Below are 27,444 nucleotides of genomic sequence, written 5' to 3'. Positions count from 1 at the left end.
ACATCAACTTCATTGTTTTTATAAAGAGGGTAAAACAATATTAACAGATATTCTCTCAATGTTCATGTTTGGATTCATAATGCTTCTCTCTTCTTTTTCTCTCGACATGAAACTCTGATCAGTCTGTTTAATGTGGAGCAGAGTGTGTGTGTGTGTGTGTGTGTGGAGAGAAAAAGGAGGGCCATGAGGGAAAGAAGAAGAGAGTGACAGCAAACAGAGTGAGAGAGAAAAAGAGAATAGACGGAGGGGAGGGTTGAGCAAATGGGAGGTGGAGCCACAAAGAGAGAAAGAGAGGGGGAAAGATAGAAAGAAACAGAGAGAGAGACAGAGAGAGAGAGAGAGAGAGAGAGAGAGAGACAGAAGGGAGGAAGACAGTCGATGTGGTTGTTGCCGCGGCAGCAGAGAAGGACCGTTCTAAGACAGTAACTCTCCACTCCTCCTCCTCTTCCTCCTCCTCCTCCTCCTCCTCTTCCTCCTCCTTCTTCTTCTTTCTTATTATTCCTCCATCGCTCCATTTGTTTCCACCTGGAGCCAAAACTAACAAAACAAAACAGTTTCATCTTCCTCTTCTTTTAGTTCTTCACCTTCATCATCATCATCATCATCACGGCCACCATCATCAGCGGCGGTAAGTAATGCTCCAGATACCGGCGCTAGCTGAGAATAGAACAAGGAGAAAAGGGGGAGAAAGAGGAGGAAGTTGTGGAGAAGAGAATCGAGTCAGAGAAGAAGTGGATTCAAGGGGGGGGGGGGGGGAGAAAAGTCTGATAAGAGAAGAAGACGGACAGGATACTGAGGGATGAATATAGTAGTATAGTGTTTGATTAAACAATTAAATATGGACAAATAAAAGAATAACTGGTAGAAGAGGAAAAGATGAAAGATGATTGTGTGTGTGTGTGTGTGTGTGTGTGATAACCACCGTTAATAGCAAACACAGAGAACTTCATCACTAATTCATGCTGCTGGATTACATCAATCTCCACACACACACACACACACACACACACACACACACACACAGACACACACACACACACACACACACACAGACACACACACACACACACTCGGTTTATGTCGTCCTACTTAGAGCAGTTATCTCCTGTTTCTTCTATAAAGCCTTTGTAATATACGGTGGTGTCCTCTGATCAGCTGATGTGGTCTCTTTGGTCTCTTTGGTGTGTTTGTTTGGTCTGACTTCCTGTCGGCGTCTCATTGGTTCATTCTGAGGTCGTTAGTCTGCTTCAGTCCAAACCATCCGGATGAAATCCACACTTTGTTGGCGGATTAATCTGAAGAGTTTTTATATGTGAGGAATAAATTACAGCGTGATGATGATGAGGTTGGCCGTGAAGATGAAGGCTCCTTGGAGAGGTTCTTGTCAGTAGAAAGAAATGAGACACTGAAACACACGGCTCTTTATTTGTTTTCATTGTCTTCATTGAAGCTTTTTAGTAAACAAATCCTTATCATCAGTATCGGATCAAATATTGGCGACGTTGTGACATCGTGACCTTAGGGACGGATAGGCGATGGTTCCTGTGGCTCCTTCTCAATAAAAGCGTCCTCCAAGTTCGTCCATGTGGAGCAGCAGGAAGTGGATTGGCGGATTACGTCATGAAACTGTGATTTCAGGACATTATCGACGACAACTAGTGTCAAAAATGTGCTTTCATTTAATCACAAGGAGGATTTCAACGTTTCCTCAAACATCGGTTCCTATGCAGCGCCACCTGGGGGTCACTACAGAGAAACACAATGTGTGTGTGTTTGTGTGTCTGCGGTGTGTGAATGGGTGTGTCTGTAAGTGTGTAAATATGTGTGTGTGTGTTTGCTGAAGTGAAGTGCTGCTCACTGATGTCGTCTAATGGTTTCACACAAACCTTGTGACTGACCGGCCAACTGTGTGTGTGTGTGTTTGTGTTTTATGTTGAGTGCAGTTTCCATTCCAGCAGAAACACTTCTTCTCCTCTCGTTACTTCGATTGAGTGACGACACGTTTTCAAAGTTTAAAGAAATAGTCGCTTGTTTTTAAAAAAACGTTTTAGCTCCGAAAGCTAAGTACTTATTATATAGTATTACCAGGGATTAGAAGTACTCTAATAGTGTACTTAAACATAGTATTACCAGGGATTAGAAGTACTCTAATAGTGTACTTAAACATAGTATTACCAGGGTTAGATGTACTCTATTAGTGTACTTAAACATAGTATTACCAGGGTTAGATGTACTCTATTAGTGTACTTAAACATAGTATTTCCACGGATTAAAGCAATAAATATAAACACATAATGAAATAAATTTAAATAAAAGAATAGAAAAATGTTTTTAATTAAATCAAAGTAAATGTAAAAACAAAAATAACAAAAAACACACACATATATATATATATATATATATATATATATATATATATATTGTGCTTGTACAAATATTTACATTCATGTATTTAATCAGCCAATCAGAAGCAGCTTTTAAGAAATGGTTAATGACCTTTTGACCTGTTGGTTTCAGTCTCAGTAGGAACCAAAGAGCACAGACAGGAAGTGGGACAGAGTTGAAGGACGGACCAGCAGCAAGTTTCACTCTCATATTGTGATACTCAAGTTTTTACATTTTTAAGATTCATTTCAGAGTAAAAGCTCCTGACTCCCTGTCTCCTTCCTGACACCTCTCTCCTCTCCTGCTCCTCCTCTTCTCCTCATCTCCTATTCTGTCGCATCCTCCTTCTCCTCCTTCTCTTCTGTCTCATCCTCCTTCTACACTCCACTTTCCGATGAAGAATCTCTTTCTCCTCCTGTCCTGCTGGTTTGTCTCTCACACACTGTCTGTCTCTGTTTGTGTCTCCTGACAGGACGGCCATACATGGACATGGAGTAAGAGCCGCCTGACGCCTCCTTCTCCACTAGTGCCCCCCCTCCCCCCGCCTCCCGAAGAGACACAGATGGAGGAGCAGTAGAGAGTGCAGAGCAGGAGAGGAAGCTCCACTTAGAGGGAGGAGGACATTCTGTCTACCGGCAACTTCAGAAACCATCATCACAATTTAATAAGAATCTGAAAGGCTGCGGCGCTGCAACAAACCTGTCTTCAGAGGGGGGGGCTGTGGAGAGAAAGAGAGAGGGGGAGGGAGAGAGGGAAGGAGAGACAGAGGGGATGGAGGCCTTAAAACTTCCTTCCTCTGGATGTATTTCTTTGTCTCCAGTCCCACAGCAATAAAGCTGTGAGAAATAACTGTTATTATTGTTGGTGCGTGTCGTTGGTGGCTCGGGTGGAGGGGGGCGGGGGGCTCTGACTTGGAGCAGGACTCTCACTTCTTTCAGGTTGAGAGTTTGCAATCGGATGAAACGGAAATACTTCTGGAGTTTTTTTTATTTAAAGGCTCCAGTTAAGTTCTTTACTTTATTTTGAAAAGCAACAGGAATCCGATGGATGCCAGGAACCTGTCAAAATAAGACGATTGGAAACGTACTTGTCGGATGGATTGGCTGTCACTTTCCTTCCTGTTTTTTGTTTCATGGCTCAACACCTGCCTGCCCTCTGACCCGTGCTCCCCCGCTCCCCCCAATGCCCCTCCCCCCATCATCAACATGTCCAACTACGTCCTCGCTTTCTGCCTCGCCCGCTCAAGGACATCAAGGCAAGAGAAGAAGTGAGGATTTGATAAACACACACGAAGCAGCCCCCCCCTCACACCCCAAAAACACCTCCCGCCTCTGATTAGAAATGGCGGCCGGCGTGGCCACATGGCTGCCGTTCGCACGGGCCGCGGCGGTGGGATGGCTGCCGCTGGCCAAGAAGACGATGCCAAAACCCCCCGTGGACAACTCATCCAAGTCAGATGAGATCCTGTATGTCAACGTCAGCGGTGTCCGGTTTCAGGTGGGTGCGGCCACCAGGTGTGAAGGGGGGGGTCATTAAAACTCTTCAAGGATAAAGTAGCATAGAAATACTGTGTCGGAATTCCAGAAGGTTTGAACTTTGTCTTGGTCACAGAGGTCGTCCCTCATGATCATTTGCTCTTCCATGAACTATCAGCGGAAGTTTTGTGTTGATACTGAATTGTGCATTGTCTATTAGAGACCTGTCAATCAGCGTTAGGCCCTGCCCTAAAGCATCACCTGCTTTATAGTCTGTTTGACTCTAATGACGCCTTTCCACCGAGCGGTACGGTACGGGTCGGGTCGGTACGGGTCGGGTCTGTACCGGTCGGGTCTGTTAACCATGATTTGGCAAGCGTTTCCACCGCCAACAGTACCCTTTCTTGATAGGCGTGGTGTACTCCAGAAAGTAGTGGTAACGTAACTTGATAGGCGTTGTATTGGATGGAAAGTAGATTGACGTCATTCGATGGCGCGAAAACTGAAAGCTAACTGCAAACAACAATGGAGACATAAGGCCGATCCTGTTCTTGCTTCTCGATATGTGGCTGTTAAAGTAAATGCTGCGCAGCGACATTGTTGCGACGGTGTTGTAGTTTAAAAATGGCGCTTCGTGTGTTGTCTTTCCCCTTGCGGCATGCGCAAATGACGACACTCTTTCAACCAATCAACGGTCTGCAGTGAGTCTAGCTCCACCCTTTAGTACCAAACAACTGTGCCAGGTACCCCAACGGAAGGGTACCCAAAAAGTGGTACGGTATGGATTTTTGGTACTTTTCTCAACTTTTGGCAGTGGAGACACAAATAAAAGGGTACCGACCCGACCCGTACTGTACCGCTCGGTGGAAACGCGCCATAAATGGACCATCATTCACTATATGAACATAATGCTGCATTGAAGAAGACGAGACTGAGACCATAAACTCATGTTTACAATGTTTACTGAGGGAATAAATCAAGAGAGAGTCATTTCCTCATAGACGTCTATGGGAGCAGAGGAGTCTCTACAAGTATCGTTCGAAGTTCAGATACAATGGACCAGGAACTTCAAACATTCTAAAGTCTTGTCTGTAGACGCTTCTCTTCAATGTGAGGAGGAAGTCTTTTTTTTTAGCTTTACATTAACGCAGTGATTCTCAAACCTTTCTGCAATGACCCACTGTGGAAGAAGAAAAATGGTCATGCCCCAACAAATTGTACATTTTTATCAAGACAATTTTTTGACTCCTCCATATATGCTAGAATAAATAAATAAATAAAAAGCTTTCAAGTAATCACTTTCAAGTAAACCAGATTGCTCTATCATACAAAAATTCAACAGAAAATGTACAAATCTTTTTACAACAATACAAGTGTAGTTTATCTATAAACTACAGCAGTGTCAGCAGTGAGGCGTCTCTCTGTGGTGGAAATTAGTGGATTAGCCCTTGTGAGAAATCAAAAGTATCTTAAACTGGCTTTGTGATTAAGTATTTATTACTAACTAGAATAATGAAAAGTCATAAAGAATTCAGAAATCATCAACACAACCTGTAAGTACAGACAGAAGTTTAAATGACTCAATTCAGCTGAAAAGGGACAGATTGTTCCATCTCCCACATGTTGTCGACTGAGCTGCCTTGGGGGTCTTTCTTATTTAATTCCGCCTTCCCATTTCATTTTTATTTACTTTCCTTTATTTTCAGGGATGTAACGTATATATTTTTTTCCACAGTGACATAACAATGATAAATACTTCATTTCCCATGAGCCTCTGTCGCTATTTCAGCCGGAGAATTCTACTTGCAGTCCTACAATCCTGAAATGGATGTCATGTGACCGTGAGGTTCTTTTATAGTCCAACATGAAGTGATGTGACACCGCGGTGGAGTTCCTTTATAGGCTAACATGTGACCGTGTGGGGGGAGCATGGTTAGAAAAGTGAGGGGATAACTTGGCTGAGGAGGTGGATAGAAGGGATATTTTGGGGGGGGGGGGCTAGGGGGAAGGAATCAAGGGAGGGGAGAACATCTGTGAGTGAGAGTAAAAGGCAATGTTAGAAAAGGGGTTAAAAAGGGTGGGGCTCATGTAAAGGAGGGGGTGCAAAGGAGGTTCTGAAATGTCCTCTGTAAGACCTGAATACGTTCAGGGCCTGTCAGACTGCACTAATCAGCTAATACGGATCAGCTGTGAGTCAGCACGTGTGTGAGTATTACATTACATTACATTACATGTCATTTAGCTGACGCTTTTATCCAAAGCGACTTACAATAAGTGCATTTCCACATAGAGATACAAACTACACAAGTACACAACGAACAAGTAACAAGAAAGTACAATTTTCATCAAATAAGCAGTTTCAAAACATGTTATAGAAAAGTTCCATTATAAGTACAATTTAAGTGCTACCATTTGTTAGTGCTACGGTTTGCCAGTGTTTTAGTCAATGTAGAGTCTAAAGAGGTGTGTCTTGAGTTTTCGACGGAAGATGTAGAGGCTCTCTGCAGTCCTGATGTCATCGGAGAGCTCATTCCACCATCTGGGAGCCAGGACAGCGAAGAGTCGCGATCTTGCTGAGTGCTTTTCTCTCAGTGAGGGAGGAACAAGCAGCTTGGCAGATGCAGATCAGAGTGTGCGGGTTGGGATGTAGGGTTTCACCATGTCCTGGATGTAAACTGGTCCCGATCCGTTCACAGCATGGTATGTCAGTACCAATGTTTTGAACTGGATGCGGGCAGCCACTGGTAACCAATGAAGAGAACGGAGAAGTGGTGTGGTGTGGGAGTATTTCAGAAGGTTGAAGACCAGACGAGCTGCTGCATTCTGGATGAGCTGCAGTGGTCGAATGGCGGTAGCAGAGAGACCTGCCAGGAGAGAGTTACAGTAGTCAAGGCGGGAGATGACAAGAGCCTGAATCAGTACCTGCGCCGCCTTCTGAGTGAGAAGGGGTCGTATTCTCCTGATGTTGTAGAGCGTGTATCTACAGGATCACGTTGTCGCTGTGATGTCAGGGAGAGTTGGGAGTCAAGTGTCACACCGAGGTTCCTGGCATTCTGAGTGGGCGTTAACACGGAGTCGCCGAAGTTAACAGTCAGGTCCTGAGTGGGAGAGTTTTTTCCAGGGAAGAAAAGTAGTTCGGTCTTGTCTGGGTTGATCTTCAGGTGATGAGTGGACATTCACTGGGAGATGTCAGTCAGACATGCAGAAATCCGTGCCGCCACCTGAGTGTCCGAGTCGGGGAAGGAGAGAATTAGTTGGGTGTCCTCGGCATAGCTGTGATAGGAAAAACCATGCAAGCAAATGACGGAGCCAAGAGAGTTGGTGTAAATTGAGAAGAGGAGGGGACCCAGGACGGAGCCCTGAGGAACTCCAGTATTAAGAGGACAAGGTTCCGACACGATCCTCTCCAAGTTACCTGGTAGGTGCGACCATCAAGGTAGGATGAGAGAAGAGAGAGCGCGAAACCTGTGACACCAAGTTCCTGAAGGGCAGAGATAAGGATCTGGTGGTTTACTGTGTCGAATGTTGCAAAAAGGTCCAGAAGGATGAGGACGGAGGAGAGAAAGGCGGATCTAGCAGCGTGGAGTTGCTCCGAGACAGCGAGGAGAGCAGTCTCTGTGGAATGGCCCGCCTTGAAGCCTGACTGGTGGGGGTCAAGGAGGTTGTTACGGTGGAGATAGGAGGAGAGTTGGTTAAAGATGGCTCGTTCAATGGTTTTGGACAGGAAGGGAAGAAGAGATAGTTGTTTTCTTCAGAAGGGTTGAGGGTGGGTTTCTTCAGGAGTGGGTTAAGTCTTGCCTCCTTCAGAGTGTTGTAGAAACAGCCAGATAACAGAGCATTGTTAATGAGACAGGTGAGGAAAGGAAGAAGATCGGGGGCAATCGACTGTAGAATGTGGGATGGAATGGGGTCGAGGGGGCAGGTGGTGGGACGGGCAGAGGTTACCAAGGTAAGAACTTTGTTAGGAGACAGGAGTGTGAAACAGGGAAGTGAGGGCGATTGAGGCGAAGTCTGTGGGATATAGTTGGAAGGAGGTGGGTTGGAGAAGGAGGAGCGTATGTCAGCTATTTTTTTGGTAAAGTAGGTGACAAAGTCTCCTGGAAGAAGGGTGGAGGGAGGAGGAGGACTGGGGGGTTCGAGGAGGTTAGTGAAGATAGAAAATAGTTTTTTGGGGTTGGAAAATGAGGACTCAATTCTGGATTGGTAGAAAGCGCTTTTTGCAGCGGAGATGGAGGCAGAAAAACAGGAGAGAAGCGACTGAAACGCATGCAGGTCATCAGGTACCGGTTCAGACAACCACGGAACTGGAGGGGATCTGCCAGTCTGTCGAGTCTTAAGCGATCACAGCGAGTCGAGTGAGGAGGACAGAGTATCCACGGCAACAGAGCACCTGCGATCAATAACGAGCTCAGAGGGCAGAGAAAGACAGCCATTTACACATAATCCACACCTTAAACAAGTGTCCTCTAGCACAGCGGTTTTCAATAGGTGAGGCGCGCCTCCCCTGGGGGGCGCCAAACAGCCACAGGGGAGGCTTGACACATAGGGTTGCCAACTCTCCCAACCCCAAATCAGGGAGACTTTCGCGGGCTGACGGGGGGTGCTAGCTGTCGGCGGCCGGGCTGTGTATCATTTCACAGTGTAAAAGGTTTAGGTTTTTTTTCTTTGCAGCGCCAGCCTCACTGCTCATTTTAACAGATAGGACCGTTCTCACCTCACATACTCCGCTCTGACCCGGCACCTACGCACACTGGTCTGATGCGTCACAACAACCAGGAGTTTTTATCGCGTCATTGACTTAGGGGGCTGTGATTGGAAAATGGGACAGGAGCTGTCCCGGATGGAACAAATCAAAATTGCCCATAATTCGAGGTGTCCCGGGTAATACGGGACGGTTGGCAACACATGAAGAAAAAATGTATTAGCTGTAAAATGTATTAGCTGTAAAATGCATCGTTTCCTCGTCTTAAGAATGGATATTTATAATTTATACATAAATAATAATAATTATATATACATATACATACATGCAAAATATTGAACATTGAACAAACAAACGCTGATTTTAGCCACTGACTGTCGTCTGCGGTAGCTTTAGTGCCGATTACACGTAAAGCGTGTTTTGTTGACTTGTTGATAGGCCTGTGTTCAGTGATGTTAAAAGTAGCCTCAATCAGGCTTGCATGAAGTTGCACATTATTTGCTGTTGCAAAGAATTGTTTATGAATGCACTTTTAAAAAAGTTGTAGAAATAAAATGTCTTCAAATACAATATTAAAGAAAGATATTTACATTTATCATTTGTTATTGAACCTTATGGAATTTACTGCAAAGGCATGTGTGGGTTAGGGCTGGCGGACGGGATTTTGGGGAAGGGGGGGGCTCGGCTATCCTTACATACTCTAAGGGGAGGTTCACATTCACCCCATTTGAAAACCCCTGCTCTAGCACAAAACTATAACGGTTATCTAAAAAATAAGGTGATTTCATATGTCTGTTTATATGTCTGTCCGGTAATAAATAGGCTCTAATGGCAGTTTATAAAACGTGTACCTTCTTTATTTGAGAAATATGTCAGCAGATTTGTTTCTCCGGGGCTTGAGACAGATGTCTCACTCTCCGGCTCCTCAGGCCATAAGTAAATAATTCCAATATTTTTTTTTACCAGATTCTGACACTGGTACCCACTCTAGATGTTTAGCCCTCACTCTAAGAAATGCAGTACACACGTCGTAAAACTCAGAAACTAAAAAAAGTCAGTGGTTATGAAAAAAGTAAAATATTTGTATGAATATTTGTGAAGGAGTTGAAAGGTGCAACGAAAGAAATAGAAGAAGATGTTGTATAAAGATTCAAAGAACTATACTTGGAATGCTTCATTTCAACAATAATCCAGAATCCAACAGAAGTAGTAACCGTGACTTCCTGTTGACCATCAAAAGCCTTAAACAAATGAATTCATCCAACATCTAATTTGTCCGCCATTCGCAGCCTATTGTGTAAACAAACTTGTATTTCTCTTCATTTAAACCTTTGTTTCTATATAATACTTGTAATACTTGACTGTGAATGTGAGATATGCGTTTAGTCATGCGCTTGGGTTCAAGGCGTTTAGCCACTTAAGCTTTTTGGTTCTTCAGATTTAGTTTATACGTCTTCTGGTTTAGTGATGCTAAGCTAAGTTCAAACAAAACTTGACTCTTCAGCCTCTTGCTTCCTCCATGACTCAGAAGTTGAAGACCGCAGCTTCCTGTAGTTGGTAGGTTCGCCATCTCCAAAACAAACACCAAGTAACCCCAAAACAGCTTTGAAGACTCCAACTATGTCGGTGATGGTAGAGTTAAAGTATTATTTCTGAAATGCACAGTAAGGAATCAGGAATGTGGAAACATTTATTACCAAAATATGTCAGACCTACAAGGAATTTGAGTTGGTGGTTGGCGCATAACAGAAGAACAGTTGGACAATGGACAACACGACAAGATGACAACATGACAACACAGTGCAAGAGGAATAAAATAAAATATATATTGTAATGGGTTAGTACATAAGGCTATGGGTTAGTAAGCAAAGAAAGCTACATATAATGAATCCTCCCCACCTGAGCGGCAGCAGATGATTCAGACGTTAGCATCTCTACACCTCTGGACTTCAGAAAGAGAAACATCATGTCCTACATTCGACTCGCTTCTTGGGGTTTGTTTGAGAGCTTTGTGATTCAGCAGCAGAACGCCCACATCAGACCCACTTTTGGAGCTCCTTCTTTCACTCTCTCCTCCTCTGTTTCTCCAGACATGGAAGAACACTCTGGACCGGTACCCGGAGACCCTGCTGGGCTCCTCGGAGAAGGAGTTCTTCTACAACGAGGACACGCAGGAGTTCTTCTTCGACCGGGACCCCGAAATGTTCCGGCACATTCTGAACTTCTACCGCACAGGGAAGCTCCACTACCCGAGGAACGAGTGCATCCAGGCCTTCGATGAGGAGCTGGCCTTCTACGGCATCGTGCCTGAGATCATTGGAGACTGCTGCATGGAGGTAAACCTGCTGAGGGGCTCCACTGAGGGTCTAGACCAGGGTCCCGGGGGAGAAAGTGAGAGCAAGAAACTTAACACAACTAAACATCCAGATGATGACGTGTACAACTCCTCCATGTTGCCTCAGTGGATCCAGTGACTTCTGACCTCTGACCTTCCTCTCTCATGAGGTCTCTTTGATGACGGATCATCGTCCCCATGAGTCAGCTTAGGATGGGCCACGAGGCTCTCGTGTCCTCTCGTCCTCTTGTCTTTGATGTCGGTGTATAATCCACATCCCACTGATGGCTCTTTAGATGTGGCAACAACAAGGGATGGTAGGGATGGGATGATGGGGTTTATTTCCCCTAAATGAGTTCATGTTGTTTGAACCTGGGTGAGGCTGGTGCAGTGGGCCCTGCTGAGAGAGACCCAGTCAGTCAGAGTAATGAGGCAGGAACCCAGCCAGCTGAGTGGGAGGGTCGTCATAAGAAGCTCGGCCATTTTGTATCCTTCTGCATTAAGTCAACTAGCAGGGTTAAGAGAGTTCATTTTATATTATTCTTTGTTTGCTTCCTGGCGTGTGTCGTGCTCCGTACCGCTGAGGAATCCAATATAAATAACATGGGTCCATGGTGCTGAAGTAGAGGACCTGTAAACACAGAAGGTATTTAATGTGCTAATGCTACCTATTAGCTAACAGCTAGCTAGTCGACTAGCTTGATTGACACAAGTACACCAACGAATTTCTACGACCATCTTTGACCTTTTCTTCGACACACTACTTTCTGATGACGAGTCCGTGTGCTGTGATGGTTGAGACGAAGAAGAGGATTCTTAAACAACGTCTCATCTTCATCATGTGTTTTAGTTGCCTCATCTGGTCCTCCTCTTCCTCATAGGAATACCGCGACAGGAAAAAGGAGAACCAGGAGCGCCTAGCGGAGGACACGGAGGCCAACGAGGCGATGGATGCCCCCCTGCCCCCCCACAGCTCGTCCAGGGAGCGCCTGTGGCGGGCCTTCGAGAACCCCCACACCTCCACCATGGCGCTGGTCTTCTACTACGTCACCGGTTTCTTCATCGCCGTCTCCGTCATCGCCAACGTGGTGGAGACGGTGCCCTGCCGCCCCCCCAAGGGCAGCGTGAGGGACCTCCCCTGCGGGGAGAAGTACCAGCTGGCCTTTTTCTGCATGGACACGGCCTGCGTGCTCATCTTCACCTTTGAGTATCTGATGCGGCTCTTCGCAGCGCCCAGCCGCTGCAAGTTCATGCGCTCGGTGATGTCGGTGATCGACGTGGTGGCCATCCTGCCGTACTACATCGGCCTGGTGATGCCAGAGAACGAGGACGTGAGCGGCGCCTTCGTCACGCTGCGCGTCTTCCGCGTCTTCCGCATCTTCAAGTTCTCGCGCCACTCAGCGGGCCTGCGGATCCTGGGCTACACGCTGAAGAGCTGCGCCTCGGAGCTGGGCTTCCTGCTCTTCAGCCTCACCATGGCCATCATCATCTTCGCTACCGTCATGTTCTACGCCGAGAAGGGCACCAAGGACTCCAGCTTCACCTCCATTCCGGCCTCCTTCTGGTACACCATCGTCACCATGACGACGCTGGGGTGAGTCCCGTCGCTCTCGTGCTTCTTGTGTGTGTGTGTTGGTTTGTTTCCCGGGCGACTGTGATGCCTGCACTGATTATTTTTATTTATTCTATGTTGCCGCTGTTGATGTGATTGCTATGGCAACGACAGCGCGTCCTGGTCTCGTGCTTTGTGATATGTTGATATTATTGGAAACGAAAGACAGCTTTAACAATCTGTTTCCACCACGAGGCGAGAGGAAGTGTGATTGTGTGCGTGCGTGTTGTGTGTGTTGGCCTCCCACGCGTTACTTCTCGACTTTGGTCCACACACACTGCTGCGGTGTGGATGTAGCGTGTTTGTGTGATGAGGATGTTGATGAAGGTGATGTGTTCAACCTACAAGATCTATTATCTGCTCTTCAAAGAGCCTTTGGATACTTCAGAAATAAAGAGTGAATCAGTGACACATCGATGAGCTTCCACCATGTGGCATTCTAACAGACACACGACACACACACTCTCCATTTAGCTGCAGACTACCTGTCTGTGAATGGAGATGCATTGAGCACAGGGAGAGCTTCTGCTCAATGAGTGTTCCCCCTGAGGGGAGGGGCCGCTCCCTGATGGTCCGTTGTGATGATGTCACCCTGGACCTGTGATATCTGCTTGTTATATTGATGATGTTTAATAAGGTGAGAAGGAATCAATAATCCATAGAATCTGCCCCCTGTCACCGCCTCCTCTCCTCCTCCTCCCTCCTAGCAGCTCCTTTGTCTATCTCCTCCTATCTTTGTTTTTGATCCTGATGTTTTTATTGCTTCGCTCCTTGTTTTTATCACTAAATAATCAAAACTAATCATGAAACTATTTCAGCTCCTGCAGAGTTCATATCTGTGAGAGAGGAGCTCGTTGTGTCTGCAGAGGATCCTCCTCCTCCTCCTCCTGCAGCAGTACCTATTAAAACAACTCTCTCATCTGGATGGATCTGTTATACGATAAAGCTGGAGGGAGAAGAGATTATTTAAACTCCTCCTCCTCCTCTTTGTCTCAGTAAAGAGTCCTCAGCTTGTTTCGTAGTTTTATTTTTGAGTTGTTCCAAGTTGGATCAACACACCAGCAGCACATCTTCCTCATTTTGTCTTTTATCGACAACGCCGCCTGCTCGAGTTTCAAATTAAAATGTCCATTTAAAGGCGCGTTGAGCCCCTCCCGATGCAAACATTCGCGTGAATGTTCAGCCCTAAATGTTACATTGTGTTTGAGATGCTTTAGAGATGTTGACATAATTCACCACTGATAAACATTTGTTGATTTTGACTGTTTTGGGTCGACTTGATGTTTGCTCCATCACTTCTCATTAGATTAATATTGGAGACACTACACCTCTGAACAGATTCTGGTCCACGGAGCTTAAACCAGGTGGGACGGCTCTGTCTCGGCAGGATGCTCCTTCAGTAGGACTTGAATGTAAATTCCTTGAGTTTCTGGGCCCAAGCAGGTCTCGTCTTGTTGTTCTTGTTCTTCCTCAGTAGTGCTTCTTGGCAGCCATTGGACCACGAAGGCCTGATTTAGTCTCCTCTGTACATGTTGAGATGTGTCTGCTACTAGAACTCTGAGAAGCATTTCTGTGGACTCTAATCTGAGCCTTCTGAGGCTGGTAATTATGGATTTGGTTCCTCCTGGTCTTCCTGTCCTGGGGGGTCCTCATGAGAGACACTTTGATCACAGTGTTTGACGTTATCTCGACATCGCTAGAGACATTCAAAGCTCTCGAAAGGTTCCGGATGGACTGACCTCCGTGTCTTGAAGTCACAATTTACTGTCCTTTCTCTTTATTTTGTTGATGGCTTTCGCCATCATTTGGTTGATTTATCCACAACACAACCCTGCACATCACAACACATCTGTCAACAAGGGCGGATCAAGGGCATGGAGGTAGGGACGCAGAGTTTAAGAAAATAAAAGAACTTTAATAGTCAAAAAACAAAACTCAAAATCACTCCAACCAATAAAAAAGGGCGAGAAGGAGGAGAAAACAATTAAAGCAAAAACAGGGACCTGGACTTGAAAACAACAAAGGACTTTAAATGGCATGGGGGGACTTGACAGTCACAGGGGTAGACAGGACAAGGCAGGAAGTGAAGTTACCCCAGGGACACAAGAGACATGAAACTACAAAATAAGACAAAACAAGAACCCAAACCGTGCATCACAGCCCTGCACATCACAACATATCACAACCCAGCACAAAACAACACAACACAATACAACACAACCCGGCACAACACAACTGCTGCTAATGGAGAACCTTCCAGGTGACTCCATCATGGAGCTGGATGAAGGAGGGTCAAAGCTAAAAAAAAACGTTTTCTTTTGTTTATCATACAATTCAGTATTTGTTCTTTTTTTCTTTTTGTAGTCTTCCATATAATCATCATCATCATCATAATATAATCTAGAATGTAGAAAAAACAACTTTTGATTGGTATAGTAAATATAATATTCAACTGCTATATCTCCACATGCGTCTTCCATAGCTTGGAGAAGGGGTATATGTGTTTGTGGATTTTGGTCATACACTTTAGATCTCCAGGCAGAAAAGAATTCTTCTATAGGATTGAGGAATGGAGAACATGGAGGGAGAGAAACAACTAAAAAGCGATACAAACCAGACCAAACAGTCCCAAATGACAACGTACCTGAGCTGCTCTGGGCCGTCTATTTGATCTGGTGGAACGAGTGTGTTGTGTAGGGTGTCCAGGAATCTGATCAGATGGGCAGTGATGGATGACGCCATGGTGGGTAATCGCTGCACACATTCCCTCCACACTAGGCCGATGATGTTCCTTCCCCTTGTCGTTTTGTTAGGTTGAATCCAACCTCGTCAATTAAGATGAACTGGTGCTCCACTGCAGCCACCTCTAGCTCAAGGACTCTCTGAAACAGACATGGAGTGGTCACTATTGTTGAAGCACAATTGTTATAATTACAATACGGAAATATGTATAATTTATGCAGTGTTGAGAGTATACATCAGATGTGGGATTTTATAGGACCCACTTGCACATAGTTATACCACATGGTCAACCTAAGTGGCTCGGATCTCATCAGAGATTACGGTCCTTGGCCTTCCTCGTCCTTGTCCTTGTCCTTGACCTTGACCTTGTCCTCCCCGTTCTCCTCCTCTTACTCTCAGTCCTCTGCCTCTGGCTCTGTTGTTGGCATCCATTGCTCCAAAACAGAAGAGCTCACCTGTTGCCCTTTTATGCTGAAGCTCTGATTCCTAATTGTAACAATGTGTGACACGTGTTTGCCCATGTGACGAGTCAGTGTGCATAGTAGGGCAATTGACTTTAGAATTTTGAATGACAGTGTGTTTCTTGTGAAAACAAGGTTTTCTTCATGAAAATTGTGCCAAATGCAGAGAATTGTATGTAGTGTTTTGAAAAAAGTGTGTTTTAGAACTGCAATTTGAGTGTAAAGCAAGAATTGTGCTTGTAGTTTAGCACAATTGGTTCAGTGGGTTGGTGCATGATTTACATGTTGTGGTCATTGTGTGTCAAGTACCAGTATTTGTGTGTAAACAATTGAGAAAAACTGTGAAACAAGTATGTTAAAGCTGCATTCTGTGTAGTAACCAGCAGGGGGACTCCTCTGGTCCCATAGACGTCTATGAGGAAATGACTCTACTTCTGGGTAGTGACCAGCAGGGGGCGACTCCTCTGCTCCCATAGACGTCTATGAGGAAATTACTCTACTTCAGTGTAGTGACCAGCAGGGGGCGACTCCTCTGCTCCCATAGACGTCTATGAGGAAATGACTCTACTTCTGGGTAGTGACCAGCAGGGGGCGACTCTCTCTGCTCCCATAGACATCTATGAGGAAATGACTCTACTTCTTTGTAGTGACCAGCAGGGGGAGACTCTCTCTGCTCCCATAGACGTCTATGAGGAAATGACTCTACTTCTGTGTAGTGAACAGCAGGGGGCGACTCCTCTGCTCCCATAGACGTCTATGAGGAAATGACTCTACTTCTGGGTAGTGACCAGCAGGGGGCGACTCTCTCTGCTCCCATAGACGTCTATGAAGAAATGACTCTACTTCTGGGTAGTGACCAGCAGGTGGCGACTTTCTCTGCTCCCATAGACGTCTATGAGGAAATGACTCTACTTCTGTGTAGTGAACAGCAGGGGCGACTCCTCTGCTCCCATAGACTTCTATGAGGAAATGACTCTACTTCTGTGTAGTGAACAGCAGGGGGCGACTCCTCTGCTCCCATAGACGTCTATGAGGAAATGACTCTACCTCTGTGTAGTGACCAGCAGGGGGCGACTCCTCTGGTCCCATAGACGTCTATGTTTCTTTAGTTGTGTATTTTGTCCCCTTTGGAGGTCCATACTTGTGATTAATGGAAACAACTCAGCCAGATTGAAATCAATCAATAAAGCTGAATGATCACATGATACATCATGTACTACAGTACTAATATTACCTCTTCTCTCCTCCTCTCTTCTCCTCTCCTCCTCCTCTCCTCTCCTCCCCTCTGACCCTTATTGCTGCAGCTGCTGAGTGAGTGAGGAGATAAGCAGATAAAAAAGTCAAGGAGAGAACTCTTCCTCTCATCAATTATTTCCTCTTAGTGTCTGAGTGCACCCTCCTCCTCCTCCTCTCCATCCTTCTCCTCCTTTACCTCTTCCTCCTCGTCTTTCCTCTCCTTCCTGTCTTTCCTTAAACCCCATTTGTCTCCCTTACTTCCTTTCCTTGTCTCCACTTCCTCATACATTCACTCATTTCTGTTTCCTTCTTCCCTCTTTCCTTCTTTCCTTCCCTCCTGTAATTTCTCCATCTTTGTTCTTCTTCTTGTGCGACATTTTGAAACAGTTACCACACATCATGTGATATTTAAACATTGTTTGAGGTAAAAATAAACACAGAGATGTGGATTATGCAAAATGAACAAATGAGACCTTTTAGAGAAGCAAGCTTCTTATCAGTAAATAACAAAGAGGGAGAGAGATGGGGCGGGGGAGACAGAAATACAGGAGAAAGAAAGATGTAGAAATAAACTTCCAAAATATGAACTCAGCCATATGATTAAGATAATTATTATGTTTTAGAATCACAGCAGAACCGGGTCGGTTCTGAGATCACTGAGGGCCTCATGTGGGCTTTGCAGACCCTTCAGGCATCGTTCTGTTACGTAAAGGCCTCGCGAGGTACAAACAGGAGGTGAAACCCATACTGCCAGTCGCTGCAACTGAAAAGACAAATGACGTTTTCTGTGTCATGCATTCACAGGAGGGTCAAGGGAAAAGTGGGAGTTTCCCATAAAGAGATAGGAGGGGATTCGTAAAGTGCCTAATTATGTATTCCGCCGTATGTACAGACAATTGTCCTCAATACAGTTACTGGAAGAAACGTGACGATGACGTTGCATCTCCGACTCAGCGTCCACATTCCATTCCAGCAGGTGTTGAACTCCTGCTACTTTACACTTATTGGATCAGGACCATTTGAAACCGTTAGTCTGCACTCTGCAGCATCACAGCACAAGTACACAACGCTTTGCTAGCGCACTAGTCAATGTGCACGTTTCAACCACTGATGCACAAATCACACATCAGGTTCTGTGTCACTGAGTCTTTGGCTGATCCACGATAGAAAGAGAGAAGGAGGGCTGTTCAATCCGCGTTTGAATCCGATGAGCCGCAGGTTTGTAAATAAACGTAAACTGAAGAAGCGAGCGCTTCCTGCGTGTCACTGATATCAAATGTACCAATGAGAACTTGAGTGTTTTCCTCTGAAGGTTCTGAAGGCTCAGATATCAGGATGTTTGTGTGTGCCATAAATAGAAAAAGAGGAGGAGAGAAGTCAAAAAGGATGAAAAGAAAATCAGGAAAACTTAAAATAGATCAGCAAAAACAGCTTATGGATTTTTTTAATGTAAAATATGTTCTCATTGTTTAATTTTTCCTATCAATGAAACACAATCAGGAGTTGTGTCAAAGAATGATGCCATCACATGAGAGTGGTTCTTATTGTTTGTCTGATTTCTTTGAATGATTTAATGTGACTGCACGTCGCCATGGTGACGCCTCTCTTTGGTTTTTCATAGTTTTGAAGCCTTGAGATCTACGTTTTCGTTGTCGCCATCGTGTTTTTTGGCAACCAGAGGACGGGAAGTGACCATATATGGATAATGTACGTCTCTGGGACAGACCTGTCCATCAGTGTGTAGCCAGGCCCTAAAGCATCCCTGAGAGAGAGAGACAAAGAGAGGGAAACATGGAAGTACCATCCATCCTCCTGAAACTTTCATCATCACTCCATCAATTAAACATGTGGGTGGGTTACACTGAGGAGAGGACGGGAGGGTTTAAGGAAAGGCAGGAAGGTGACGGAAAAGAAAGACGATGAGGTAGAGAAGGAGGAGGCGGAAGAGGGAGGCTTTTAGCGGACTGCTGTAACCCAGAATAGAAGAGTTCAGAGCGGAAAACAAACTGAGCCGGTCAATACCAACGTCCTTGTGAAGGGAGAGGAGGAGGAGGGAGGAAAAGGAGAGGAGGAGGGAGGGGACAGAGAGACTTTGACATTTGTTTCAGGGTTAGGGTTAGCATGGTACACAGGGGTGAAAGTAGTTTTTACTTCTTGGTGGTACTATACAGTACAGAAGTATTGTTATGATAAACAGCGCTGGCAGCAATGAGTTTTAGAAGTGTTTAGGGTGAGGGTTAAACTGTTTTCAATACAGGTGCACGTTGAGGGTCAGGCAGTCAGGTACAGCACATGCGAGTGCCCAATCGGCAGAGTGCCATCATATGGCAGCTTTGTTGATTTGGGCAGAAAGAAATGTGTCCCGCTAGAATGACAGTTGAATGTCACTTGTTTTTTTTAAACTCTATTTAAACAACACGGCACTGCGGCAAGTTAAAACTAAGTCTCTGTCTAACGGACTAACATAAACATATGTTTGCTAGCCTACCTGCAAAATTACACCAAGTAGAGCTGTTTCATCCAGTGTAATTTATCACTTACCACTATCTTGTTTTTTATTATCCTCCTCTTTCTTTCTCTTCTTCCTTTTTTGGCTTCCTGAAGCATAATTCCGCGTCATGATGACTGCCGACCGACGAGGTTTTGTTTTTTGCTCCTGAGAGGGGCCCCTTGAGGGGGATCCCGATAACAGTGTCATTGCACTTTACTGCATTGACTATCAAAGGGGCGCTCACACAGTTTGTCGTTGCATTTTATTCTTATCCAGTCGTTGTCTTGGGGCCCCAAGCAGTTGCTTGTTTTGCTTGCCTTGTCATGACGGGACTGTGTGTGTGTCGTCATTTCTTACTGGTACGGCGTACCGGCCAGTACCGGCTTCCTTTCACCACTGATGGTAGACTGGTCAACATTTTAGCATGCTAGCATTGTTGAAATAGAGCTATGTTGTGACCTGGTTGAGTGTTCAGGTTTCCTTTCCCCTGTACCAGCGGTTCCCAAACCTTTTAGCCCCCCCAAAACCCCACCTTCTACATCTCCATTTTAAAAAAAGCCTATTTCATAGCTGCATTAAATGGACCAATGAGAGGTGTATTTAAAAGCTGTTAAATCTTGCAGTTTGAACACATACCGAACAAACATTGGATCAAATGAATCTTGAATCGGAACAAACAAACAAGCTGGTGGGAAAAAGCCCTGAAACACTTAAACAAAGTTTCAATAAATTCCAGTTACGTCACTTTTATACAGCAATAAGGACGGCGAGGACAAATGCACAGGCTCAGTGGCAGATTGCATCACATTTCAGGTTTATTTACCAACGGTCACACTAAATAAAATTAAAAATTAGTTACACATCACGATTGATCGTCAGAGGTCTGTGAATTTGAAATTGTAACGCTTACCCTAACCCCTAACCCTTGAAAGACCCGAGTAAAGCTGCGCAGTCAAAGTGTCACATTTAAATCACAAGTGTCTTTTTTTTAGCTTTTGGTCCGGATCCATCAGTTAGTGACCTCTGATCTAGAGGCTGCTCGCACCAAACTTTGGGAATTTCTTTCAGTCTTTGACTCTCTGTATGTATGTATGTTTGTCTCTTTGTCTCTATCTTTGTTTCTGACTCTTTTACCGTTTACCTCTTTGTGTCTTTGTATGACTTTATAAATATTGATTGTTGTACCTTTAGATCTCTTCGTCTTATAATTGGAGGGATATAATTGCCCGTCTTGCCCTCTATAAAATGATTACTATTGGCTGCCTGTCTCTATCAGATTGTGGTTGCTCGGCTCTCCTCTCAGAGGCAGGAGATAGGTATCGGTCGGTGCGTCCGATTGGCTGACTAATGGCTTCCTATCTGCTCCAATCAGTGAACGGCAGAGGACTGAGTTGTTGCTTCTCTCTTCGTATTTGTTCATCCTATCTCAGTTAGTACTCAGTACTGCACCAAAGTACACTTCTATCTGTTACTACTACTCTTATTACATAACATGGTAAATATTGTTTTCTCAGAGGTACATATACTACTTTTCATTGTACTACTTCTCAGAGGTATGTATTGTGCGTTTCACTGTAAGGAGCGAATTGTACAACATCTTGCAGGTACATTGAAAGTGCACTTTAAGCAGATTGTGAAGGTCGTACTTGTACCTTTACTAGATTAAGAGTGCAGGATATACCTGATATGTACACTGTAGCACTACTACCTGTACCTGAGTAAAGGATCTGAGTACTAAGGGCAGCTCTGGTTGTGTGTCTGCATGGTGGCTCTGGCTGACATAATCCCCATCATGAAATATTGAGAGTTGTGGGGGAGCGGCTCAGAACAACCGGCTGACCCGGGCCTCCTGCTCCCTCCCACGTTCTCCTTCTTTCAGTTTCATGCAAAATCAGAAATCAAATTTTCGTAACATAACTTCTCTAGTTATTTTAAAACAAATGTAGTGTTTCAATATTTTCTTGAAATTAAGTAGTTTTATTGTCTGAATAAATCTTTGTAGTGGTCGCCATTTTGTTTATTAAAAACTAGTGAACAGGAAAAGACCATATGTGGACTGAGGAAAACATAGACACCGTCCTTTCTTCTTAGGAAAGTTCCTCTTTGAGTCAAATGAAGTGAAGTAGTGTAAGTGGGCGCCATGATATGTACTATTCTTCAATGCTAAGGAATTGAGCTTCAATGCTTCCTTACTTATCTCCTTTAGCGTAGGAAACACTGGACCATCCTTTACCAAAGAAAAAGAGATAATTCCTTGCGGCAGCAATATTTAAATGACGTATCATTGGTCCGTTCATGAGAAATACTGTTACAATGATGACAGAGAAACGCAGATCATGTGAGAAACCATTAGCATGACTCATTTATGTTAATGAAGTTTTACTTTGAACCTTTGTGTCGTCTGTATGACTCAGACTGTAAAGACACATGAAGGCATCTCAGATGCTTCTTTGTAGCCGCTGCAGACTGACCTCACTGACATGCGTCTCCTCCATCACAACTATGCAGCTTAGTGCAAGTGGAGTCGATTCACTAAACACAATTTGAACCCAGCCTGGGTGTGAATGACCTGTCAATCAGCGTGCAGCACCGCCCTAAAGCATCTCCTGCTTGGTCTGTTTGACTCTACATGGACCAAACTGTACGACATGAACATTCTGATGGGGGGAGGGGAGGAGAGTAGGGGAGCGACAAGAGAGAGGAAGCAAATAAAGCAAATGTGTCTAGTGAAGGAAGAGGATACAAACCTTCTCCTCCCTCTGTGTCTCTAACAAGCCTTCGAATGCTGCATCCATTATTTACCACACAAACACACACACACTCACACACGCTCTGGTTTATTCACCCCTCTCTGCAGAAACAACCTCCTATATTTAAAACTCATGTTTTAGTGACCTCTGCTTGCTGAAAAGGTTCACAGCACGCTAATGATTGATTAACGATAATTATGAGGACATATGTAGCGGCAGGAATGTTAAAATAAGGAAGTGAGACAATATGCAGTGCCATCTTTTTTTGTAATATCGTTATAATCACCTTATTGTTGGTCATAACAAAAGTTAATAACTTTAAATTATATATATGATGAGAAGATATTTTCTAAGAATAAATCAAGAGAGAAGTAGTCCCTTTTTCACAGAGCCGGCAGATGTCTGTGACCTTCATTTGTTTGTTGTTCTATTATGTTGCATTAATTTGCACATGGTAAATTCAGCATATGGAAGTTCTGAGTCAGACAAACAATAGTCAAACATTCGACAGATGCTGAGGTTAGTGTCGCTAACCTAAGGACAACTAATCTTACAGAAAAGATAACTCAACAGTTTAGCTGCACTGAACCGTTAGCTAATCTGAATTTTACTAATCTGAAATTTACTAATCTAAATTTTAAATCTTCAAACTGAATTCCCAACAAAACTGAATCAAACTGTTTCAGTTGAACTGCACAGTCACACCTGGAAACGCTGCTAACTGACTGACTAAGCTAACTGTGTTAGCTAAACTAAACAAAGCTAACCTGTGATTGTGGTGGTAAAGTGTTACTACTTGGTTTAATCATCTGACTTAAAGGCCACCACTTAGCTCCGATGTTAGCTAGCACTCAGCTCTAACGTCAGCTAGCACTTAGCTCTAACATTAGCAAGCACTTAGCGCTGGCGTTAGAAATAGATTAACAGTTTTTGCTGCTAAGATGGACTCACTTCAACCAAATGGTTTCTTCAGTATATGAACACAGCAATTCATCCAGCTCATTTATTTTGAAATTAATGACGGTTTGAAATTAGGAACAAAATGGTGGTTCTGTGCATAATTTCTACAAAACCAGACAGAGACTGAGCTCCTAAACCCTGACTCACAAATCCCTGAGTTTATTTAAGCCATTAACTGCCTTCATCGCTTTTGTTTTAATAATTCTAAAAATCATACAAGCAATCCCATTGTTCCTTTTGAGGAAGAATAAGATTATGGAAGTAAATCTGTGTCATCGGGGGTTGAAAGAAAAAGGTGATTGAATTTCTAGCACTGAATATTTATGCATTGAAATAATGTATCTGAATGTTTTTCAACGTTAAAATACTGCAAAAAAGTCAACCTAAAAAAAATCACTGTTAAAATATTCAGCCGCAAAAAAAATCATGGTTACAATATTCAGCCCAGAAAATTCAGCCGTGACACACCAACATCCGGGACACTAAGGAAGAGCAATCGATTCTAGATTCAAGATCAGGAGCGTGCGTCAAGCTAAAGGAGCGAGCACCCAAAACACCTTCGGCTTCGGATTGTAGCCATGTCCAATAATAACGGGGCTTTAACTCTTCTTTATGCCAGTGTGGTTTGTGTCTGTAAGATTCCTTAATTCCTTAAGACAGCTGACATTTGTACATTAACAGACTGTATTGGACATGAACTAAGCGGAAGTTAAACGAGAGCATACAGCCGCTCACAATACGCCTCTTCTTCTAGTTTTGAATTAATTTAATGATGCTGAGATCCTTCGACAAGCTGTTAGGAGTGATTGGCGGAGTTTTGAAACCAGGAACGCGCTTGAAGAGGCAGATGAGCCACTGTAGCGTAGTGGGGGGGGCAGCGGCTTTAGCGGAGCGTGCAGACGCATAAACCCGACAGGACATGCAGGAATAACCGCAGTAGCGCCGAGTGCGGAAAGTGGTCGGTGGAAGGATCCTTTTTCTGAGCGGCACAAGCCGATCTCAGTTGGGTATTAAGCAGCATTCAAAGTCCACGTAACGTTAAATGAGTCTTCATGACCATGGTTAAACTTTATTGAGGATCTGGCACAACACAGCGACCTGCAAGTAGCGCAGAGTCTTAAATAAAGGGATGTACGTGTTAATGCGAGGCTTTAGAATTTATCTCAAAGGGATCCTGTATTTGCTCATAAAGTCTGAAACAAGAACCCATTTTCAGTGACGGTGTTACATGCCTACTGGTTTTTGAACTACTGGTTTGGTGTGACGGTGTGACCCCCCCCCCTCCCCCCAGGTATGGAGACATGGTTCCTAACACCATCGCAGGGAAGATCTTCGGCTCCATCTGCTCTCTGAGCGGCGTGCTGGTCATCGCGTTGCCCGTCCCCGTCATCGTGTCCAACTTCAGCCGCATCTACCACCAGAACCAGAGGGCGGACAAGATGAGGGCGCAGCAGGTGGGGGTCCGGGTTTCTATGTCAGCACGCTCCTTCATCCCTCAAACTGTTTCTAAGAGTCATCCATGACAACCTGGCTCTGCTAGCTACATGCTAGTTAGCGTCCTACAACTACAGTTAATGTGCAACTGTCTGTGTGTATGTGTCCTAAATGCTGACGGGCCTCCTATGTGTTTGCGTCCCTCAGAAGGTTCGCATGGCTCGGATCCGTATGGCGAAAAAAGGAGCTGCTAACGCCTTCCTGCAGTACAAAGAGGACCGGGCCCTCGGGGTGAGACGCACAGTCACACACACTCAACGAGCTGATAATCAGGGAAATAAAGAGTAACTGCAGGAGGAATCGTATTAATATAAACTCAATATACAACTCTTTAATGAATAGTTTTTATGTGTTATTTCTGTTGTGTTTGTCTGATGACACACTGAGGTTGTGTGGTCTTGTTGTGCATTCAGGACAGCGACACTACAGCTCTGTGTGTGAAGAACAGGTCGGCCTTTGAGTACCAACACAACCACCTGCTGCACTGCCTGGAGAAGACCACGGTGATATTCATAAGATATAAAGATATACATATTGATATGTATATATCATATAAACGTCCGTGTATATATAGAAGACATCACTGAAGCTCTACATGTGTGCCCCCCTCCCCCCCCGCCCCCTCCATCAGAACCACGAGTTCACCAACGAGATGAACTACAGCGAGCTGTGCACCTCGGACTCGGCGGGCTACCGGACCAGCCGCAGCACCTCCCTCTCCAGCCAGCAGGGGGCGACCGACATCTCCACCGGCTGCTGCCCGCGGCGCGCCAGGAGGAGAGCCGCCATGCGCCTCGCCAACAGCACCGTGTCCGTGAGCAGGGGGAGTGGCCAGGAGCTGAGCACGCTGCACACCAAGACGCCTCAGAGGTACACAAAGGCACACAACCTGCACACAAACACACAACCTGTGGAAACTTTTGGAGGTTCCCTTGGTCTCTCGTGTGAAGTATAACCTTCTGGAAGTTCTCTTGGGTCCTTGTGTCAAGTAGAACCTCCTCCAGGCTCGTCTGAAGTAGAACCTGTTACGTCTCTCTTTCTCCTCTAGTCGTTCCAGTCTTAACGCACAGACGGTGGACCTGAAGCTGAACTGCGGCACACCGGATTTCACCGCCGCTATCATCAGCATCCCCACGCCGCCCGCAAACTCGCCCGACGACAGCCCCGCCCCCGCACCCAGCATCCTGCGCAACACTCGGGCAACTGCCTACACCCACGACACCTTCAAGATCTCCTCCTTATAACGTACGACCTGCCCCCCCCCTCCCCTAAACCCACTTTTTCACTTCCTCTCTGTGGATTGACGGCTTTTTATAACACAAGCTGGCAAAAACAAAATCAAAGGAATTTGTAAAGAGAAACAATAATTGTCCTGTTGAAGAGCACCCCATGTCCCTCCCAACCCCCCTGCTGATTTTGGGGCGGTTCTTCTAAACAATGCCAAGGCACCCAAAGGGACCCCCTGCGGTCCGTCCTTGCATTTCTACTGGTACCGGGGACACCAAGCAGGTTCTGGTGGTTCAGTGGTTCAGTTTCACAGTGAATCTGAAGGACTTCAGAGTGCCTAAGTCCGTCGAACCCTTCTTTCATTGGATGAAGACGACGACTCTCCCCCCACCAGCTTGGGACTCATTAGTTTCTCTGGATGTTGGCCAGGACAACGCGGATCCACAACGACACTTGAATTGACGCGTTGGACCTATTGTGTTTAACAGGTTCTAGGTCTGCACGCAGGATCTCGTCTCCATGAGAGGTCACCGCACCAGAAGGACCATCCAGACCACGTGAACCCAACTGCCCCAGGTCTACCTGATCTACGCAGAGCTTGAGCCCCGGTCACCACACTGAGCTGGACTAGACTCTGGGGACTCAAACAGGACTGCAGAGGCATAACGGGTTACAGGAGGGACTCCGGATCCATGCGGGTCCGACGTTGGCTCTTCCAGTCCAGCTGTAGCTCAGGAGTGTTTGTCGGTGCAACACTGACGTCTAGACCGGAAACAAAAGCCTTTTACTTTTAAAAATATGCAACATCACGACAAGCAGGAAAATAGCACCAACATGAACAGAATAATAATAATAATAGTGTATGTGTTACAAAAGTACAGCAATCATCATCAGGGGCCGAGAGACTCGTGTGTTGTGGGATCTTTCCGTGGCCGAGAGGAGACAACAGGTATTCACAGCAGACTATGGAAAAGAAACGCGTCGGCAGACCCAGTGAGGTGCACTCTGGGGGAAACAAGGTTCGATTTCAACACCTTCATGAAGAAGTTGCTTCAGTCTTATTTAACAACGATGCTTCGTAACATCTTCAAACTGTGACCTCAGTGGCTACTGAAAATATGCAAAAAGTTTATATTCAATCTGATGCACACAAGCAATTATACTAGCTTTTAGTATTATGTGAGTATTAGTACAACGGCTCAACAAGTTCCAACAAAATGAGCACCGACTCGAACAAAACGTTTAGTTCTGGAACATTATGAGATTTGCCCCATTGATTGTCTCGAAGGCGCTTTAGCTTAGCTTCGCCAGCTGAGCAACCACCTGTCTCCAGCCCCCCCTGTGGTACGCTCTGGTACGTAGCGTCCGTACAGGTGTGTGTTGACACCAATTAGCACATTCAAGATCCCCTTTGTCCCTAAAGAGTGCACGCTGTCGGCGTGTTTGGCTCCGCCTCTTTTGACCAATCGGTAGATGAGCGAACAGACTGTAACATATTTTGTATCATAAACATTCACCCGAATCTTCTGAATGAAAACCCTCAACTAAAAAAGAGACATTAAAATACATGAGGT

At 45.1% G+C, this 27,444-nt stretch overlaps 1 protein-coding gene across 2 annotated transcripts; it reads left to right on the top strand.

Moving 5' to 3' along the window:
- Nucleotides 1–335: 335 nt before the first annotated feature.
- kcnd1 (potassium voltage-gated channel, Shal-related subfamily, member 1) lies at nt 336–26,083 on the top strand. 2 transcript variants are annotated; one of them, XM_062562127.1, is made up of 9 exons: nt 336–422; nt 2,858–3,882; nt 10,653–10,898; nt 11,779–12,491; nt 24,441–24,603; nt 24,791–24,874; nt 25,057–25,146; nt 25,275–25,513; nt 25,692–26,083. In XM_062562127.1, exons 2-9 carry the CDS (start codon nt 3,727–3,729, stop codon nt 25,885–25,887), a joined length of 1,887 nt encoding a protein of 628 aa, XP_062418111.1. In that variant the 5' UTR covers nt 336–422; nt 2,858–3,726; the 3' UTR covers nt 25,888–26,083. The 2 variants fall into 2 exon arrangements, with proteins under 2 accessions (XP_062418111.1, XP_062418110.1); XM_062562126.1 differs by having other exon boundaries at nt 336–628.
- Nucleotides 26,084–27,444: the final 1,361 nt, after the last annotated feature.

Source organism: Pungitius pungitius, chromosome 1 (genome assembly GCF_949316345.1).
Source record: "Pungitius pungitius chromosome 1, fPunPun2.1, whole genome shotgun sequence".
NCBI classification, from domain to species: Eukaryota; Metazoa; Chordata; class Actinopteri; order Perciformes; family Gasterosteidae; genus Pungitius; species Pungitius pungitius.
The sequence above is the reverse complement of the archived record's forward strand: the minus strand, read 5'-3'. Positions and strand labels throughout refer to the sequence as shown.

Excerpts from the sequence above, each read along its gene's own strand:
- kcnd1 (XM_062562127.1), top strand. The coding sequence starts at position 3,727 with ATGGCGGCCGGCGTGGCCACATGGCTGCCGTTCGCACGGGCCGCGGCG. Across the intron at positions 3,883-10,652 it reads TCAGCGGTGTCCGGTTTCAG|ACATGGAAGAACACTCTGGA; the intron begins GTGGGTGCGGCC and ends CTGTTTCTCCAG. Across the intron at positions 12,492-24,440 it reads GTCACCATGACGACGCTGGG|GTATGGAGACATGGTTCCTA; the intron begins GTGAGTCCCGTC and ends CCCTCCCCCCAG.